Here is a 21607-nt window from a genome sequence, read left to right as displayed (position 1 = left end):
AATTTTTGCGTATATAAACCATTTAAACACAACTTACAGTATATTTTACAGCACTGATCACTAAATTAATACTAAAATGCCAGTTTATAATGGTTAAATGCACCGATTTAATAATAATCTTTTTTTTTTACTTTTACTTGGGGTTTTTAGACACTATTTGTTTTAAAATCTAGTCAGTGCATGTTGTTTCCGACTTAATTACACAAAGAAATCAGTAGATCATAATGTTGCAGTCAGACAAAAACAGAATCTCCCCTGATGACCCGGGGTTGATCGGTAAGCTGAAGCATGAGGGTGTGTTACGTACGTGTATGTGCTCTCGGTGGTATCCCTGCTGGCCAGCGGGACAGCGGGCCATCTTGCAAGCCTGCCAAAGCTGACAGCCTGTGACAATCTGCTTGGCGTGCGGCTATTTGACTAATTACACTGGATTACAGCATATTAATGCAAGCTGTTTTCTCCAGGGTTAGTGACCTAGACATGCTAGCTCCAACACACGCTAAGCACACAGGAAGAGAGATTTCTCTTTTGCAGAAAATGAAAATAGAAGTGGTTTCACTACTTTGTCTTAGTTCATTAGTAAAAGTGTATCTCAAGTGGAGGCCTAAGTCATGCTGTCTCTTCTGAACCCCCATGAGGCCATTCCCATATAACAGAGGGAAATATAGAGATTAACATTTCTATCAGTTTCCTTTTCTCTATCCTTGATTTGAAAAGGGAAATGCTCGTAATTTGAGTAAACAAAAGACAGCAAGTTTCTTAAGTGATTTATTACTCATAAGAGTAAATGTTTCCCAAAGCTGGATCATAGGCATTTTCTCATTGATTGTGCTGAAATGAGATCTTGATTAATGGTGGAATGTCACATGGGAGAGATTTGGTCTGTAGGATAAAATCTTTATTTTCCAGTCATTTCCGCTTGAGAAACTCTGGGATTGCTCCAAAACGAATCACTTGCTTGCATGTGTGTAAGACATATCTCTAAATCAATACTACTTGAAAGTGGAGTATGTATTTTTTTTACAAAAGTTGTCTGAGTGAAAGTGGTAGCATTTAGCCTTAGTTTTTATGAGCGAGTCATTAAACCATTAATTCACCCGATTCGTTCAAAACACTGGTTCATTTAGGAATGAAACAAGTGACCGCATTAATGGGTGAGCCAATGATTCTTTCCCTCAACTGATTTGTTTATGAGTGACTTAATATTTAGATATATCACCAATTTGACTGCACTAACACTATCGGATGAGAACAAAAATTGAATTGAGCTGGATGATGACACCACTGTTTTCTGCAAAGCTGCTTTTTAGCTTTTAGTTTCATAATTTTCATATATTGCAACATTGACACTGTTATTGAACTGAATTCAATCAACATTGAACTGACTTGAGCTGAATAATGAAACTATTGTCTTCTGTAGAGCTGCTAGCTGAATTAAACTCATTTCATAATTGAAACTAAACAAAACTTTACAATTATTTAATTAAACTAAACAACCACTTATCTGACGTGGGGTGAATAATGGCACTGTAGAATTGCTTTATTGCAGAATCTGTCTCATATTTTATGAAGTTTGCATCATTGTTATTTTAGAGTAAATTGGCGCTATGAAAACAATCCAGACTAGCTTGACGCAGCAACATTGGCTCAACCAATGGCCTGAGTTTAGGTGCAGGACTATCGGTTTCCCCAACCAATAGCAGAAGGGTAAGTATTCCGAGAAACCTGTTTGAGAACAATTACTTTTTACAATTGCTGTCGGTACATAAATAACTTTTTTTTTAACTTAAGTATTTTTTTAGTAGTCGTCAGATGGTGAAATTCTTTTTGGCAATCAAAGTCTCAAAGTAAAGCATTCTCATAGTAGCTATCCATTGGGCCTGCTATCTATTCATATGCAATCGCCAAAGTAAGCACACACTGTGTCTGGGCCTCTGCTATCAACAAAAATGGAAGCCGAGAATTCAACAAAAGGCAAAAGGGGAGAAATGAGGCGTACAATGAGTGTGTTTAGAACACAACGACTCTCCCGATTGTGCTAAACCAATCGCAGACTTGCAACAAAGAGAGACTGAAGCTTTGCTATTTGTATCCTCTCCTCTGGCTCAAGCGCAGTGTAATAATAGTCTTAAAGTAGGCATTGTAGGAAGAGAATACTTGAGTGGCTTACACAGGCAGTCTTATGAAACATTTAGGCAACGGTTTCCAAGGGTCCGAGGAGGATGGAAGAAAAGGTAACGTGGCAGAATGGTCTTCTAGCGTTCCGCCAGCCTTATTGTACAGAAGTCACATCAAATTAACTCTGAGGGCCATTTGCAGGGCCTTTTTCTCTCTGCCGAGCTTTTCAGAACAGATTAAGCTATGAAAACTTCAGAATTACTAAAGCACCTATTAAGCATTATGCTCCGTCCTTTCTTCAGCTCTCCCTTTGAACACGATTGAATGCACTGGGGCGTTCAATAGACTCTGAGAGGAGAAAGACTGGAGTTATTGGGGAGGAAACCTGATGACAGAAATATTTAAAAGATAAACTGCCACAGAACTCATGTGAATTGACTAAATGTGTTTACAAAAAGCCTCTGCTTTTTGCTTAAAAATGTAGATGACAATTCTGGTTTGTGTGTTTATTTATTACCAGTTATTTATTACCAGAGCTCAGACTATAAGCCATCTTCAACCTCTGGATTGTGTGTTTGTTTTAAGCTGTTAGATTCATGATAAAAATGTGTGTTTCTTGACAACAACCAAGCACTGCATGGGACATGGGGCCCGAGCAGTTCAAAGCAGCATGGAAAGAGCATGAATAGTGATTGTACTTAACAGGATTGAAGAGGGCCCTGACGGTGGCTCTTGAGACGCAGGTCGTGTGGCGTTAAATGGCTGTCACCCACTCAAAGATCCTCGACTTGGGAAAAGCCCCCGCTATTCGTGAGTCCCGGAGCTCACATGCAATGTCAAGAACAGGGTCCCTGCAACTACAGGCAACCTGAAATATGTTGTTCATTAAGTCCTAAGGTCTTGGGTATCTAAACTTCAGGACTTATGGAATGCAGACTTGGGTTTCAACTAAATGTTATATAAATATGAAGTGAGGACATCTACTATAGGGGAATATAAGTGAGAGATTGGTTGTTCTTCTGACCCAGACTATAGGCTATAATGAGACCTCAAGGGGAATTTGCCTATTAAAACAGCAGGTATCTAATACCTGTCCAGAAAAGTTAAATTGACAATAGCTCTTTCAAAACATCCATGCAAACTGTAGTTCTGCCTAGCGTTTGCACTCAAACTTCTCGCAAATTGCCTTTCTACAAGGAAAATTATCCTTTCGGCGACATAGAAGACACAAAGTTAATCAATTATTATGCACTAGTCTTGCCCTTACTCCTAAAGACAACCTTTTATAAAAAAATCTATATTTGCTGGATGACATTTTTCCAATTAAGGATTGTTTCTGAATATCTCCAAAGGGAGGTTTTGTCAGACTTGAGGGGATGTATGTAAACCCCCGCAATACTACAAAAACCTCTAGCATGAAGCCCCCTTAATATGGTCCTTATCAAACCTCTAATTGGATTGCCAGTGCTTGGAAGGAAAGATTCTGGGCCTTCTGCCTTTTATCCTTTTGTGTTCCTATCAGCCACAAATACCAAAACAATTGGATTGGGATCAAATGGACTAAGAACTTTTTTGTTCCCCCCAAACACAACAGGTTGACTAAAATCGGACTGGGCAAACGCCTCAGCCCTCCATTTGAAGGATGGGGAAATTTGAATTTCACAGGGTCTAAGTGACGTATCGAAACAAAGCTCCACACTGGCCATTGTTTGGCCTTTTACCAGTCAAGTCTTAAAACAGCAACACGCGGTGCGCCATTCAAACCAAAACTTCAGACTTTGAGTGACATTTTAGAAAGAACTGTCCTGTATTCAACTTTACTGGATCCATTATGTACGACTAGAGGAATGAGCCATCGCACCTTGGCCGCGTCCTGTGTGATCGAGGAGTATCCCCTCATCTATTCAAATGCCAAAATAAACCCTCCCCTAGCACCAACATCAATCACGTTAATTACGCCAAACACCATAATAACAATAATTACAATAATATCTCATTAAGAAGGAGAGAGTGAATGACGGGGGAGAATTAATAGCAGGCAGGTGTACAACATGCTGCAATTATGGAGCCTGAAATTAGTTCATCGCCCAAAGGCAAACCGAGAAGAAAGAAAGAGACTCAGAGAGAGTGAGAGGGCGGGAGGGGAGGTAGAGAAAAAGTGGGAGGGAAGTTTCACTAGCCAAAAAGTATTAAATAAAAAGAGAATTGCAAATAAGCAAATAAAAATGTCTTAAATGTGTAAATTAGGGGGAATCAAAAAATGAAAAAGAGAGGAGGGGGAAGGAAAAGCAGCTTTTCCTGGCAGAGCTGTGGGCACGGATGAAAGGGGAGCGGCCCACCGTGATCAAGGGATCCACAGAGCTCTGCGGCAGCCATCAAGCCTGCACCTCTGCCGCCGACTGGCAGCTTCTCCTTCTCCTGTCAATCATTCATTACGCCAAGCCGGAGTCGTAGAGGAAGCACCTCCTTGCCTTGACCTATCATATTACAGCTTCTGTAAACGGCTAATCCTCGTTTGTCAGATGGTGTCAACACCTCCGCCTGTTTTTGCGCGCACTCAACCCCGCCAACAGACAAATTGACACAATAATAAAATCATTTGAATTTCAGCAGTGCAGAAGTGCAGAAGTCAGTGTCATATACTTATGACTCTGACTTCATATATATATATATATATATATATATATATATATATATATATATATATATATATATATATATATGCACACACACACACATTTAAAAAGTTTGGGTTCAGTAAGATATTTTAATTAAAGAAGTTAATACTTTTTTAGCAAGGATGCATTCAATTGATCAAAAGTGACAGTAAAGACATTTATAATGTTACACACTATTTGTATTTCAAAAAGTTATTTTGCACTTCCTACACAACAATAAGAATAAATAATAAGTAATATTTCTTGATTACCAAAAATAATAAAAAAATTATATATATATATATATATATATATATATATATATATATATATATATATATATATATATATATATATATATATATATATATATATATATATATATATATATATATATATATATATATATATATATATATCAGCTGAATGTTTAGGCAGTCATTACTATATATATTTAAATGTAATATTTATTCAAATAGTAAATTGCAATAACATTTCACAATATTACTATGTTTACTTTAATTCATCAAATAAATTAGCTTGCTTTTAAAAAAACAGTCGAAAATATGATAGTCAACAATATTAAATAAAGATACTTTTATTTTTAATTATTATTGTTACTGTTAATTTTAACTTTAGTGTCTTTTATCATTGGCAAATGCAAAATTGCAAATGTTTTTAAAAGCAATAAGCCAACATATACATAGGATTATATTTGTTATTTTTAGTTAAATTTTTTTATACTTATTTAATTTGTATCCATGCATTTAAAAACATTCTGAATATAAAAAGCCTAGGCTGCTGAATGTTTTATTGTAGGAGAGCACGTGGTCATCAGGATTGCTCTTTTAGCCTGAGGGCTGTTCCAGCGTGCAGTGAGAGCCCTCAAGGCAGGAAGCGGCACGTCAGCTCTTCCCTCTGCCCTCTCCAGGAGCTGAAACACACCTACTGAATTTTGATTATGGAAGCCAGCTACCTCAACCACTACATTAATGAGGCCGGTCGAGAGCCGCCACAAGCTGGAACCCAAAAATATAACAAAACACTAGAACAGGGGGCCACTGTAGGCCTATGTATTAAGCTTTTGAGTCTGTGATCTTTATGTGACTCAGATGGAAAAAAGCTAAAAGCATTAGCAACATAGCAAAATGCTCAAATGTTTGCAAAAGTGCTTATGTTTACCAATCAACATATAAACTTAAATACTTATGTACTAAAGTTATCCCCTGAGGATTAAACAACAAATCTGCCCCTTTCAGTCTGTTAGATAGCCTAGACAAAAATGTAAATATCGGATGCTAGCTTTGTTTAAAGGTGGCAAACCGATTAATTGGTCAGTTATTTTGTCATTGCCTGTTCTTAAAAGCACCACAGACCATAAAATGAGCTGCCTAATTCCTTTGGCCCTAAAATCAGACTTTCACATAAAGCAGAGGTAAGGATATCAATCATTTTAACCTTCGCTGAGGCTACGTGTCAGCGTCACAAAACAGCTCATGTGGTGTTAATGAGCGTGTAATATAAAACACCAGTCACTAGCTCCATATGCCGCAGCAATATGGAAAACAGAGTCTTGCTTCTGTTACCAGAGAGATTTAGAGTTTATAATATACAGTATTGAAGATAGGATTCAGATCAAAACTGCAACAAACTTTCTGACACCTTTGCCTAATTCCACATGAATTTGGTAAGTCTTAAACCTCATCTCCATAAAAGAACATCAAAATCAGCTCTTCATTTTACATTGTCAATTAAGTGTCATTGTGGAGGGATTTTCTGTATAAGTCAGCAGGAGGAAACGAGGCGGGGGCTCATCCACGTTATTAATGGAAATGATATACGTCAATATGGCCGTGTCGCCTCCCACGTGTCAGCCTGTCGTCTTACACAAAGGAACTGGCAACTTATGAACTGCCTGCGCCGCTACGTCGAGTCCATAAAACAACTGGCCCCGGTCACCAGGGAGCCCCCCTCAGTCCCGCCCCTTCCCTCGAACAGAAACCGCCCCCCTCACAACAGATGACACAGATGGGGAGAGGGCAAACAAAAAAGGGGGCTTCTTTTGTAGCAAGTGGGAACCTTTTCAAAAAGCCATTCATGCAACAAATTGGGGAAAGCTGGACCTCACTACATCACTATAGGTTCTTGCTTTTTCAATGGCTAACCTATAAGTGCAGACAAATTTATGAGTTTCTTTGTGATAGCGATTTAGGAGCAATAAAATATGAAGCAGAGAGTTGCAGGATTACAAACGATTTGGGTATTTTTAGCATTTTGTTTTGGCAGCGACTCTACATTAATACGAGTTTAAGTCACGCATGCAATGAAACGCTTTTGTTGAAAGATTAGAAATGTAATTTAAATGTCTGTCATACCAAGTTCTGCACTGATTTATCTAATGGATTTGACTGTTCTTATACTTTAAAGCATAAAAAAAAAAAAAAAAAAACACATAACCTCCCCCTCTTGAAGGCTCTATCTAGTCTTTACCGCTTCGCGGGACGTTTCGCTAGAAAGCACTTTGCAGTTTGCTCACTTTCTTTCGGTTTATTCTCGCTCTCCTGCGGCGGCTTCTTCCCCCCTTCTACCTTTTCTCCTCCCTTTTGCAATCTGCATAGAGAGACATTTGTCATCATTAGCCCAGCTCTGACAGTTGGCACCCAGCACCTCAGATCTCAAGGACTGGCAATTATGAAGCCTTCATCCCTTATTTGGGTTACATGGCCTAATTTCATCATGAGCTTCAACCACCAGCATTTCATTACCCGAGCCCCCCAACCTGGGAAAAAAATGCAGTCTTTTTCTCTCCTTTTCTTTCTCTTTGTTTTCGCCCTCCAGAACCGGCTGTCGAGCACACGTGCTTCTCAGAATAGGGCTGTATAATTAATTTGAAATGCATCAAGGCATTGTCCTCACCGGGGCTGTTGAGAGGATGTTCTGGTTGAGTATCATCGGGTCAGTGAGCGAATGATTACGGACTCAACCTCTAAACATGGGATGTCTCCAAGACATTAAGATTAATCACAGGGAGCTGAAGAGGTTGGTGTCTTGTGACGGCCGCTTGTTAAAGGTGTTTTACCGAGCCTGGGGTTTGTGTACGCCACTTGAAAACAAACAGATGAAAACAAATGGACCTGCTTACTGAATACCAAATGAAATTGATGCTTCGCAGGAAACTTTCAAAAGTTTGACCTGTTAATAGAAACTTAAATAGATAGTTCATCCGAAAATGAAACTTCTGTTATCATTTACTCACCCTCATGTCATTCCAAACCTTTTGTCCATACAATGAAAGTCAATGGGGTTCAAAACAACCAGGGACCCCAATGACTTTCATTGTATGGAGACATTTTTTTGTTAAATATCTTCTATATTTTTCTACAGAAGAATGAAAGTCAAGGTTTGGAATGACTGAATGTTAATTTTTTGGGGGACATTTCTTTAATTCGCCCACATACTGTATGCGGAATATGTGATTTAGATCTCACATGCTTGTAAGTGAACACACCTCAAAATCTTCAGATTTGTACGATTTCAGATTAAGGGACATTTAAATCAAAAGGTCCTTTTTTGAATAAACTAATGAAATCAATGCTAAATCTATGCAAATAAATTCACGCCATTAATCAGAGAAGCTGACAAGCAACAACGCATATTGCTGTTGGCGGGGTGGGGGGGTGGGGGTGGTAAGGAAGGGTGATGGCAAAGCTCAAAAAAGAAAAAACGAAAAAAGTGATTAATTTTCCAATGTTCCTCTCTCTCCTTTGCATTTGGGAGGTTACTGTTTAGGTTTAGCCTATCTAGTCCGCTATACCAAAAAATTCTACATTTTACGGAGTGAATTCTGTACTCTTCTTCCAAACTTCCCCCCAGGAGGAGGCTTCTAATACAGCATGGAAAATAAAACAAATGGAGGGAGAGAATTCAAAGCATGAGAGGTAGGGGGCTGACAGCCGATAGGCAAGAAAAAAAATTAACTTGGAGCCCTGCAGTGTGGCCATATTGCCTGGAATAACCAAATTCGCTTCGGAAGAAAACTCAATGACAATTTTGATATCCATTTGCAGGAAGCTGAAAGGGATATGTCATAATAAGTGTCCATCTTGTATAATGCAATCCCCACCAGCACCGAGCTCCACGCTAATATTGCTTGTCTTAAATGGCAGGGCCTTTAATATGATTTATATTTGACTTCTCCACTCCATTAAGTGCACTCGATAATCTGTGCTTTGACCTAGCAACGCCTTTTGGCTCAGATCCATTTTTGATATTCTTTTTTTTCCCCCCTTTTCCGCTAGCTGTCGCAAAATGATGATGGGATCAGTGTAAGGAACTGTCCATGAATGATGATGAAATAAAGCTGAGCTGACCTCCTTTTGTCGCTGAATAATAGGATTATTAATATCAGTGTGAAGAAGTGACTATTAACTTCAATTAAGACTCCCTTAAGCTCTTGATATATTCAAATCTGTGAATAACTCTCTTGATACTATTAATATTGGCGTACAAATGTTCTAGCCGCATAAGATGTGCTAATGTTGTCCTGTGATGTCGTTCTTTTAAATCAGTATGCTGGATTATTAATGCGGGATTCTAATTAAATACACTGAATGATGCAAAAATGGCAGCACTGTCTGCAATGTATTTCACAAGACTTTTTTTTTCTTTCTTATACACAACAAGAGAAGCGATCAAAGAAACAGGAAAACAAATGTCATATTAAAATAAAATACTATAAAATAGTATTAAGTTATAAAATAATAAAAACATAAAAAGTGATTTCAATCAATGAATCAAAGGTTATATTACTTGCATGTAAAATCAAAGCACTATACTGTCACTGTCTAATCTAATTCTCCTTTAAAAACATAATACTGATATAACCCATTACAACACCCATTTATTCATATTCATAAACTACACGTTGAAATCGAAAGATGGTGACTGAAAACCTCCAAGAACTAAATGATCAATTTGTTTAAAAGCAATTTAGTTAAACGTGTGTACATGTGTCTGACAAGGGCCTTTATCAGCACGCCTGCCCATTCTGACAGGAGAATCGCTCTTCAGAACAAGACGGGAGGGAGAAAGAAACTTCCGAACAAAGAGGCCTTCAACGAGCTAAACGTTTCCTGGGTCATATGCTCGCCCAAAAAGGGGCGGAAGCCGGAGTCATTGTATTGATTTGCACAATCCGGCATCCTATTCGCTGGGTCAGAAATAGCACCCATACTGTTGTCACACCCTCGTATATCACAGGGAAGCCTGTGGACAGTGTGTTACGGTCACAAAGACACACAGATTGCAATGTTGAGGAGACGTAGTGTGCGTGAGAGGAGAGGGGGTCCGAGGTCAAGGGGGTTTTGAAGTGCCTTCAGGTCACACTTAACAGAGCGCTTGAGTCAAGTATACAGCATTGAATGGTTTTGTATTGAAACGATTTAAGACGAAGTAATAAAAGTTTCCAAACGAACTCAATGGCTCTCGTTCATCAAGTGCGTTTACAAAATCGAACACTTCCTGATCCTGGATATTTTTGTATTGCATTATCATTAAACGCTGTAATGAAAATACTTACAAACAACGACGAGTTCTGTTCCACAGTGCGTTTGAAATATTGTGTATATGTGTTTGCTCATTTCCAACTAGGCTAATTTGAGTCGAAGACTAAACAGTGTTACCAGATTAAGAGCTAATCCGAGATGAAATAATGTCTGATACTATAACACTGTACTACTGTTTACTGTAACTCACTGGCAAACAATAGACAAGCTACTGATTCAGACATACAAACGCAGTGCTGAACACATCAGAGCATGAACCAGTGAAGGGAAGGAGACCGTCTGATATGGTTGGGTGCCTGCCATGTAATGTGTGTGCATGAGAGAGAGAGAGAGAGAGAGAGGTGAGGTGGTTGAGGTGAAAGGAAAGCAGGGTTAAACAGAGAGCACCAAAAACATTCTGAGAGTAACAAAGTTTCAGTAAAGAAAGTGTTTTCCAGTCCACACATTTGTGACCCTGAACTACAAAACCAGTCATAAATCGCACAGTAGCCACAACAATACATTGTATGAGTCAAAATGATTTTTCTTCTATGCCTAAAATCATTAGGATATTAAGATAATGTTCCATGAAGATATTTTGTACATTTCCTAGCATGAATCAAAAACGTATTATTAGTAGTAATATGCGTTGCTAGGACTTTAAAATAAAAAAATGGCCCTTATGACTGGTTTTGTGGTCACATTTGTCAAAAAAATCGACCTAAAAAAAGTTTTTCATGTCACCAAATGCATGTACAGTTGTCAAGAATGGAATTAATACATCAGATAAATTGGTCGAACAAATAAAGTCTTTTGGACACAAGAATAAATGCTTCTTAAAAATAAATTAATACATAAAAATGTTTGATTTTAATAAAATGCCATAACCCTGCCAAAGGCCCAATCAGCATTTTCCTTGCTTTAATTTCCTGAGAGGCAAAGGAGAACTTTGATATATGTGATCTCTGCCTGCAAACAGCAGAGCTCTATTAATTATGGTTGGCAAAATCATCCAGTCAGAAGGTGCCAAGCAGACTACAGTGAGGGCTGGAGCCAACCTACCGTGATGCCTCAGTACAGTGACCTACAACAATCTGCTCTATGTATGTAGGCTACTGAAACAGACATGCATTATATATCTAGAACAGGTATCACATAACAGACAATATTTATTAAAACATACGTTCAAACACGTCTCCTAATTTTTAAAAGAGAAGCAATTTACTCATAATCAGTGTCGCGTCATGTTTGAGTTTGGAAAGGGCACGAGGAATTTAGCCATGTTCTCGGTGGTTTCCATTCGATTTCAGACATAATATCGAGAGAAAAGTGCTTGAGTAGCTATTTCGCGCAATATTACACTTAAATCAACCACGCAACCATCTAGAAAAGTCTGAAAAAAATATCGTTAAAATATTTCCTGTCGTTTGTACAATTAAATTGTTGAACGTTTAATCTGCCGAGACAAAAAAAAGTGGATAAAAAAGGTTAAAAGGAAGAAAATGGGCCTGCTATAAAAGCTTGATATTTTAAATAACGCTCCAAAAAGTTTTAAATAAAACGAACCGTGACTACAGATTTAGAGTCTGAACCAGAATAGAACAATGAATAAGCTACGACACTAGTTAAAATAATAATTCAAAGAAGTTCAGATCAGACTTATATTTTTCAGTAGCCTACCTAGAAGAATAGAACTAGCCTAGTTTTAATAAAAAATAAAAACATGAAAGAACTGTCGTGAAAGACGAATAAAAAAGATCTAAAAGACACTTTTCCTTGTACATTTGCTACACCACTGCGGAATGCTTTTTGCATTTGCTTATAATTTAAGCAATTGACTACTTTTTTTTTTATTAATTAAAAATAAAATAACTAGTTAATTATCCTATAGGCTACACAAATGAGAGAAAAAAAGCATGTTAGGGAAAACACATTATTGAAACATTACCTAAGCCCTTATAATGGCCTTCATCTTCATGGCATCTATGAACTTCTGTAAAACTAAAGCTAATCGTTTTTATATTTTACATTAAGCAAGTAAGGCGACGACACGACTAAGCTAAATGCAGCATAAATAATGCTCGATGTCCTAAAGGAAAATAAATAACACGGTTTGAAATGTAAAACAAAAAACAAACAAACAAACCAAAAAACACACAAGATTCCGGAATTCGGTACTGAGACGTGTAATGGTTAACCATTAGGCCTATAGCCGCTATTATATTTAGGCTACACTACAAAATATTAAAAATAATATGTCTAGGCCTATTATTCAAAGCGAATTTTAAATAACATGCACTATAAAGAGAGATGTAGGCAACGCAATGTGGCAATAAACACCGTTAAACACTGAAAAAGTGAAACAATAGCCTACTGCAACACCGAAAGAAAAATCGAATTAACAGATCAACGAAAAACTTTTTGCATTTCAAACTACACGCCACTCTACAGAGAAAATTTCAAAGAGCATATTTTCGACAAATTGTAATATAGTTTTTATAACGATAGAGTAAAAAGGAAACTTGAAATTACCAAATGATACTAGCCTAAATATTCTATTCACAGACATGTGAAATGACAGGATTTTTGATACAAAAATAGCCTTGCTAAATAATATTCTGTATCTAATAAGAAGAGCAGGAAAAGCCCGTATATATCGCGAATAAACCTGTATCTTCTCCCTCCAAAGTGTAGGTGTGTTTCCACCAGACGGTTTGGTTGTGTATAAAAGCGGAGGATTAATTTGTCGTCAATAAACTGAAGGCAGTGACGACTCGGGCCGTGATTGGACGAGCTCCTCTCAAACCCTCCCTTTATAATTTCACAGGAGTGAGTTCGGAGTCTTAAACAAACCAACAACGCTAGGACACACACTTAAGAGCACCCTGCACTTTCCAACCCTTATTACAAACAGAGAAAAGACACCGCAAGTGGATACAAGAGGTTTGCTGAACTACTGATCCGTGCGTATGGACTTTTAATTGCCGAATTAGACCAAGGGGTTTGACTTTTTTTTTGGTCGCAATTGAAAACAGAAGCTGATGATTTAACTGGTCGACTTTGTGCATGTGCTCCACGCACAAATAAAAAAAAGGTATTTTTTTATTTCAAAGTCCCATTTTTTCCCTCTAAATAGTCCACTTTCTTCTCTAAAATTGGCTCCTGTACAAACAGCCGCGTTGGATCCCTCGGGTTACTGCGAGACTCCGGTGTACAACCCGGATCTCTGTCCAAATATGATCGCCGCCCAGGCCAAGCTGGTGTATCATCTCAATAAATACTACAACGAGAAATGCCAGTCTCGGAAAGCGGCCATCTCCAAGACCATCCGGGAGGTGTGCAAGGTGGTCTCGGATGTCCTGAAGGAGGTGGAGGTCCAGGAGCCCCGCTTTATCAGCTCCTTGAACGAAATGGATAACCGCTTCGAGGGGCTCGAGGTCATCTCCCCTACTGAATTCGAGGTGGTCCTCTATCTGAACCAGATGGGGGTCTTCAACTTCGTGGACGACGGCTCTCTGCCGGGCTGCGCCGTGCTCAAGCTAAGCGACGGGCGGAAGAGAAGCATGTCCCTCTGGGTCGAGTTCATCACGGCTTCGGGATACCTGTCCGCGCGCAAGATCCGCTCCAGGTTCCAGACGCTCGTGGCGCAGGCTGTGGATAAGTGCAGCTATAGGGACGTGGTTAAAATGGTCGCAGACACCAGCGAGGTGAAATTACGCATCAGAGACAGATATGTTGTTCAGATCACTCCCGCGTTCAAGTGCACCGGCATATGGCCGCGCAGCGCTGCCCACTGGCCGCTGCCGCACATCCCGTGGCCTGGTCCGAACAGGGTGGCAGAAGTCAAAGCCGAGGGTTTCAACCTCTTATCGAAGGAGTGTTACTCGCTAAACGGGAAGCAGAGCTCGGCGGAGAGTGATGCCTGGGTGTTGCAGTTCGCCGAAGCGGAGAACCGACTGCTCCTGGGAGGGTGCAGGAAGAAATGCCTGTCCCTGCTCAAGACGTTGCGCGACCGTCACCTTGAACTACCAGGGCAACCTCTCAACAACTACCACATGAAAACTCTTGTGTCGTACGAGTGCGAAAAACACCCGCGCGAGTCGGACTGGGACGAGAACTGCCTCGGGGATCGACTGAACGGGATTTTATTGCAGCTCATTTCGTGCTTGCAGTGCAGGAGATGCCCCCATTATTTTCTGCCAAACCTAGACCTTTTCCAAGGGAAGCCACATTCGGCCCTTGAAAACGCTGCCAAACAGACTTGGCGACTGGCTAGAGAAATTCTAACCAACCCTAAAAGCCTGGAGAAACTCTGAGGTAAAAAAATAAAAATAAAACAAACGGCATGTTTATGAATATGAGGCCTGACTGATCAAAGTTCTGAGGCCTAGACGCTAATCAGGAACTCTTCCACAAAATGGTCACTGTTGAAATCAATCCACGTTGTTTTTGTTGTAAAAAAAATATTTTAGAGAGCTCCGTTTAAAAATACTTCACATGGCATGAATTTGTCATAAGGAGGGAGCAAATTGTATCAACAATCAAAATGAATATAGTTACCTGTCAGTATTACTGTTTGTTTCTTTCTTTTCTTTTTACGAGCCCTGCCCAACAACACATTTTACCTAAAAGCTTTCGAAGAAAAGCTACGTGACAGAATACAACCTGTACATTTTATACTGTAAATAGACACATTTGTAGATTGTGAATCCGGTGGTCTGCAGTTGTGATTTGTTGTTCTGTGACACGTAAATAGAAGTATAATTTCACCTGTTTTAACATTCGCCTGGATTATTTCTGAAGAGAGAACGAAGAAGAAAAAACATTTAGACCTGCATCCACGATTTAATCCATTGTCAATGGCAAATTTCGAAAGTTTACATTTTGATGGTACTATTTCTTAAACATTCCATTCGCATACTTGAATTCTTATTTAAAGTATATTCGACCATTTTTGTTTGTACCTTGCTTACATGATAAAAGGCTGAAATTGAGAATATATATATGAAAAAAATATACCTGAAAATAATGCACTTGAAATACACTGGAATATAACATTTTGTGATTTGATTTTTTTTATATATCTGTCTCTGAGTTTATTTAAAGATTTAATAAAAGCAAATTAATATTTGTGTCCAAATAATGATTCATGATATATAAATATTGCAGTTTAATACATTTTTTGGGGGGGTATTTTTAAGCCTCTGGATCTTCGACGTGAACATTACACGATGTAGCCTGGTTCTTACAAAATAAAAAAAAACGGAATACACAAAACTGAAAATTCCCTCCTGTGAACAGTGGCTGCTAAGAGAAGGACAAAGATGAACTGAAAATATGGATTGCACAGACAGGTCAGAAATGTGTGGCTTAACGATAATTCTCTCATGACAGTTGTGCACATCTGAATTGCACCCCTTCATTGTTAAAATTGTTTTATTTTTCCACCTACAATTTGTTCGATTATATTCCGTGTTATTCAAGACAAAACTGAAGATTGCCGGTTTGCGCAATTCTGAGTTTTAAACGCGGACGTTTTGGTTAATTTTACATAGGCTGTTGTACACAAAATATCACTCTAACTGACATTTTACCAGGCACTTCTAGTAAAAACCACAAGTATAATAAAATAAAAAATACAAAAAAAACAAGACTGGTCATTGCGTGTGGCCTCGCGGGGCATTCAATGCATGGGCCTCTATTTAGAAACAAAATAAATGTACCTAGGCCTATATATTTTTAACATTATTAAATTGACGGTTTTTATAAAGTGCTAAGATTATTAAACACTTCATGGTATTTTATTTTGTTCCATGCCATTATAAGTGCAATTCTGCTTGCTATTTCTATACACACTTACAAATGCAATAGAAATTCAACCTACTTTGCCATCAATCCGTCTGAAGGCTGGGTCATCTTCGTCCACTTCAAAATATATTTCGGTGGTAGTGATGGAGAGGGTCCCACGAGCTTCAGTGACCGGGGCAATAAGCTGGGCCGGGGTGCTCAAAACAACAGGGCCTATAACGAGGAAATGTATATTTTTAAAATGAACCTATATGCATCGCTTTCAACAAACCATACAATGCAAGTTAGCTGATGTATTTATACACAACCATACACATAAACAACGACATTTATTCAGAATGTGTTAGCAATATATATATATTTTTTCTCCCATTCTTGCCTTTTCGAATACGGTTTTTGTAGACTTGGTAGTCCTCGTGCGAAAAAAATAGCCTATTCAAACCAAAAATAATTGTTTTTATAAATATAATCTAGACTAATCAGAAGATAAATACGGAGCAGATTCTTACAAAAACACGCGCATGGAAATAAAACAGAGATAAATAAAGAGGGGAAAAACATATAAACTGTTGAAGATAATCGTGTCAGCAATTTACACGATTAGACTTTCAAATTGAAGTATTGGCCATATGACATTATATCAAGCAGAAAAAAAATCTAATATTTTAATAGCTGCGCGTTTTCATAAGGCCTAGCAGCAATAATTTCACAGTCACTTTCCTTCATTATTTTGCGACAAAACAAATCATATGTGAGTGATACGCATTTATGCGCTTCCTAATCAAATCAGTCGTTGAGATTCCATTTAGATTATATGAAACCTGTAAAATTGACCTTACAAACATTATTAACATATTTACAGACGTCTTGACCTCCGGTCAGATGACTATGATCTGTGCATGTGCGCGCGCGCGCTTTTTATATTTTTCTCTTTGCAGTTCTCTGTCTTTTATTAGTTCACCCTTAGCAGCCCACGGGTCTGTCCTAGATGTGAGGAGAGGCTCTTGAAATTTGGATATTTATCGATCCCCTGAACTCCAAAGAGCCACTTTAACGTCTCATCAATCTTAATCTGCTCTCCTCGGCCAATTATGCCCGATACTGTTGCAAGATTACAAGTGGATTTGGGTTTCAATTCCCAGAGCACTCCTTCACTGCTCTCCCCGACCGCTCGTAGAAACCGAAGCCACTCTGCCTCCTCTTGTACCAGCTATAACATACGCCATTTTACTTCACAGAAAATATTAACAGTTTTAAATCATGATAGCACAATGCTCCTTTAAATTAAATAAAAAAAAAAAAACATACTGACAGAAAATAAGGCATGCATGATTTACAATGCGATTAAAATATTTTAATAAATAAATAAATGCTGCTTTTTGTGCCAATTAATGTCTGATTGAAACCACAAGCGCCAACTCAACATCTATTAATTCAACCAACTCTAAATAATGTTAGGAGGAAGGGTAGAAAATAAGCCCCTTTTCATCAAATCTCTCTTTATAAATTATGTTGAACGAATAATGATTTCTTTTTTTCTTTGTGGTTGCAAATCATTCGAAAAGCGAATATCACTTCACCTGTGTAAAGCCAAACCCTTTAATCCGAATCAAGTCCCTCTAACACGTTTAATAGAAAAAGAGGCAATTGTAATGTGGCATGGGGACACTTGTGAATCCAGAGAGATTAATCCAATGCGCGAAGAGGATTAGAGCTAAAGCCTCCAGGGGCCTTTAAAAAAATGGGACGAAGAAAAAAAAAAACTTATATATTATAGAATCAGAGCGATCAGGTTTCACATAACATGTGATCTCATCTGCCGCTTGCACTGGACCTTTTCTTGATTGTTGTAAATCCATATGAACAACATTTAGGCCTATCTGTTTCTTATAAAGATAGGCCCATTATAATACTACACTATAGGCCTACTAATATCTGTTAAATTATTTGTAATTTTTCCTATATGAAGCCTGTTTGATGAATGTGTAGGGCCGATGTTCTAGTGATGTAGTGTTGATTTCAGAGTACTAGTGAGGATTATCAGATTATCATGTTGGAATGAAACAGGTGCATTTGTACTCAGCAAATCTGAGCTGCATGCATGCGGTCGGGCCGCGCGCTGTGTCCTGACGTCAGCTGCTAAACAGGCTGCCTCGCGCTATCGGCTGTGATGTCACTATGGCGAGACAAAAGCATGCTGGGAAAAAAAGATGATTGTTTATCTCTCCCTTTCTCTGCAACTACAGGGACCTAATATGAATGTGGAAATGAGAAAACATTATTTGTTTGATCAGAGTAGCCTACAACGTAGGCAGCCTGTTAAACATGAACTGATAAAGAACATGAGATTGAAAATCTAAAAAATATATATATTTTTTAACTTGCAAAATGTATTAATATTATAATCGAATTTTAATAAAACATATCATTATAAACAAATAATTTATTAAAAAGTATGGCATGTGAATAAGTATGGGAGACAGAGAGTATGTGAAAGGACAAACAAAACCAGTTCCATCTCTCTCACATCACACCAATTCTGTCTATGATTAGTTGTGGGTGTAAATACAGCCATGACAGCTCCTGTACTCTGATTGGCTGCAGGCTAACAGAGCCCCTCCCATTGGCTGTGAGAAGGCTGTTGTTGATTGGCCTGTTGTTTACACTGCTTTCATTAGCACTAGCAATAGCGTGTAGGCCTACTGTCAAGCATACTGAAAATAGAAACAGCATACTGACACAGATAGCACTGCTCCCCTTGTGGTGAAGATACACAACAATTCAGAAAAAAAGAACTATAAAAAACACAATATATAGTGTTTAAATACATTTTTTAAAACGAAATGTGCAGATAAGATGATTAAAAAAAGGTCACGTCATAAGCTCATAATAATGAATACAATCAAAGAGAGCATTTTCAATCGATAAATACTTGAAGTCAAAATACTGTGTCAAATACAGTGGCACACTATTAAATGTTCATGCTGCTTTTTCCATACATTAACTGAAAGTTGTCAGTACTGTAAAGTATTGCAGCATCTCATTTTTAAGTGCTGGATATACACAATCAGTGCATTTAAACATTATATTAGTCAATATGATGGTGCTCATTTAACATATCAGGAATTTATAAGCTGTGCCAGGATCTATGATTGAGAGCATTCCAGTAAATTTACTTTGAACATAGATGGAAGAAAAAGAAAAGCAGCAACACACCATTCTGCATTCTTTTAAGGCAAATTGGCTGACATCGGTGGGAAAATATTAGAGGTAATTGAGGCAATCCCTTTTTTAGATCTAATGAATGAATTCTTACAGAGTCAGGAATTCTATAGAATGGCCTACAGAACTGCTTAGATAGTGTGAATGGGTTCGGACAGGTTGTGTGCTGGGAGCTTTAATATACAAAATCAGCTATGCATAGAGGACTGAGCATTAACACTTCAGATAGTAAAGAGCATAAATAATAATAAATAAAAAAAAGATAGATTAAAGCGTTGGCTTTTTTCTACAGACGCATAAATATCTCACCACTCATTTTTAACCTTCATTGACTAATGAAGGTCTGCGGAGCGAGTCGAGGCATTGATTATTCTGGGTATTATTAATAACATGTCTGTTGCACATTCAGAATGCATATATCATATATAGCATCTTCCGACATAGGCTGATAAAAATGTACCATAGTACAATTAACACTGGGAGGACAACCAGTCAGTGGTAATTCTGTGCTCATATTGCTGAGCATAATGGAAATTTAAAACTGCTGTCCGTAACTTTTATTGGTTAAAAATAATCCAAAATCAATTTTTGAGCAAGTACATAAACAGCCAGTGTTCAAAACTTCTTATGTTAGCTCGATTCACAGCTTGTAATAATGTGTTATAATTTGAGTGGTACGGGTAGCTTTCCAGCAGGAAATTCGAGCATGCCGTTGTTCGTCTTTGCGCCATTACGTCACATCTGTATACATAAAGGAGGAGTCCAGCTAGTAGGCTAAATCGTGTGTGTGTGGATGCTGCAGGTGGCGGATCATTTATAGCCTTTTCTCACAGCAGCTGGAATAATTAAATTTATCATTTTGATGGCGGATCGTAATCCAAAAAGGTCCAAACGACAATCATCGGTGACAACTGGAGATTCGCCCGTGGTCAAAAGCAAAAGATCATTAGACTGTACAGAAATTGAAATCTACAGGTAATGGTAATACACAATAAATACACATGGCAATGCTGATGTTGTTAACATTACCAATTGGAAAACAAAGTATAATAATAATAAATATAGCTGCAAGCAGCAATACCGGGGCCAAGCGCAACAGAAGCAAACAAGGAAGCTAGCAGCAGACCAACTGAAAAAAACGAGTTAAGACATTTGAAGCAAAAATGTTAAAACCCCACATTAAAACATTGAGTTGTATAGAGCCAATTTAATATATATATTTAAAATATAGCGCCATCAAGATGCACAATCCTACAATTTTATTTTTGTGTCTTCGGAGTGAGCCCATACATATGTGTGTCAATTTTGGTGAAAATATCTCGTTTCGTTTTGGAGTTATAGGCATTTATATGAAAAAACACGTAAAAAATGACTGACACCTGACTTTGATTGGATTTTACTACCCCTTACTATTAATATTTTGACATTTGGGCATTAGCATATAGCTATCAACCTATGTTTTCGAACTTCTGATGCTGGTTTTGTCTCGATCGGACTAGCGGTTTTGAAGATATCAGCTAACGTTTTATAAACGCTAAATTACCACACAGCACAAACCAAAGGCCGAAACCTGGTAAGTCTTGTATCGTTGGACTCGGCAAAAGGATTCAGGAGACCAAAAACTTTACTCCCATGAAAATAAGTCAACCACACTCAAAGTTATAAGCGTTTGAAAAAAAAATTTAAACTTCTCAGGCTCCTTCAGGGCATCGTGCTGATGACCCATACCGAGTTTCGTGATAATCCGTTCATGCGTTCCTAAAATACAGCATTTTAGCATATAATTCAAAATGGCCGACAGCCAAAATGGCCGATATGCTAAAATTGGATATCAGTCGACTCGGCATGTCGTCCTGAATCTGTTATTATTTTTGGACACACGGTTTAGAAGATATAAGCAAAAATAGCAAATTTTTGTATCTCCGGACCAGTAGGTGGTGCTGTGCTGAAACGCTGCAGGTTGCCTCAGGTCATGCTTGGGATGACATGTACCAAGTTTGGTTTGAATACAATAAAGCGTTGCGGAGATATAGCCTTAAGTGTATTTTTGCAACCGCTACGTAAAATTTGTTCGCGCGTTTAGCAAAAACCATTTGACGAATCAGCTTGAATTCCATAACTTTTTGTAATCGAATCGGCTTGAGCCAAGAAATTAGAGGAAAAATAATTTGTTTCTAGCCATTTGGGTTCAAAAGTTAATAGCATAAACATGAGTGAAACTTTGGACAGGTGGTGGCGCTAGAGGGATTATTTTAGAGA

The 21607-nt window shown here is 38.1% G+C and overlaps 2 protein-coding genes across 2 annotated transcripts in view; one reads left to right on the top strand and one right to left on the bottom strand.

Moving 5' to 3' along the window:
* Window positions 1–21607, bottom strand: part of nbeab (neurobeachin b) — a gene marked incomplete at its 5' end in the record, with an annotated part of 373184 nt that overhangs the window by 83423 nt on the left and 268154 nt on the right. The window contains one exon of the mRNA XM_079823731.1: window positions 16203–16339. Coding sequence (XP_079679857.1) covers window positions 16203–16339 — 137 coding nt within the window. The remainder of the gene's footprint in view (window positions 1–16202; window positions 16340–21607) is intronic.
* On the top strand, window positions 13159–15935 carry mab21l1 (mab-21-like 1). Its single transcript, XM_079823728.1, has 2 exons — window positions 13159–13412; window positions 13493–15935. Exon 2 carries the CDS (start codon window positions 13555–13557, stop codon window positions 14632–14634), a length of 1080 nt encoding a protein of 359 aa, XP_079679854.1. The 5' UTR covers window positions 13159–13412; window positions 13493–13554; the 3' UTR covers window positions 14635–15935.

This window comes from Gobio gobio, assembly GCF_949357685.1.
Source record: "Gobio gobio genome assembly, chromosome: 8".
In the NCBI taxonomy this organism is placed as follows: domain Eukaryota; kingdom Metazoa; phylum Chordata; class Actinopteri; order Cypriniformes; family Gobionidae; genus Gobio; species Gobio gobio.
The sequence above is the reverse complement of the archived record's forward strand: the minus strand, read 5'-3'. Positions and strand labels throughout refer to the sequence as shown.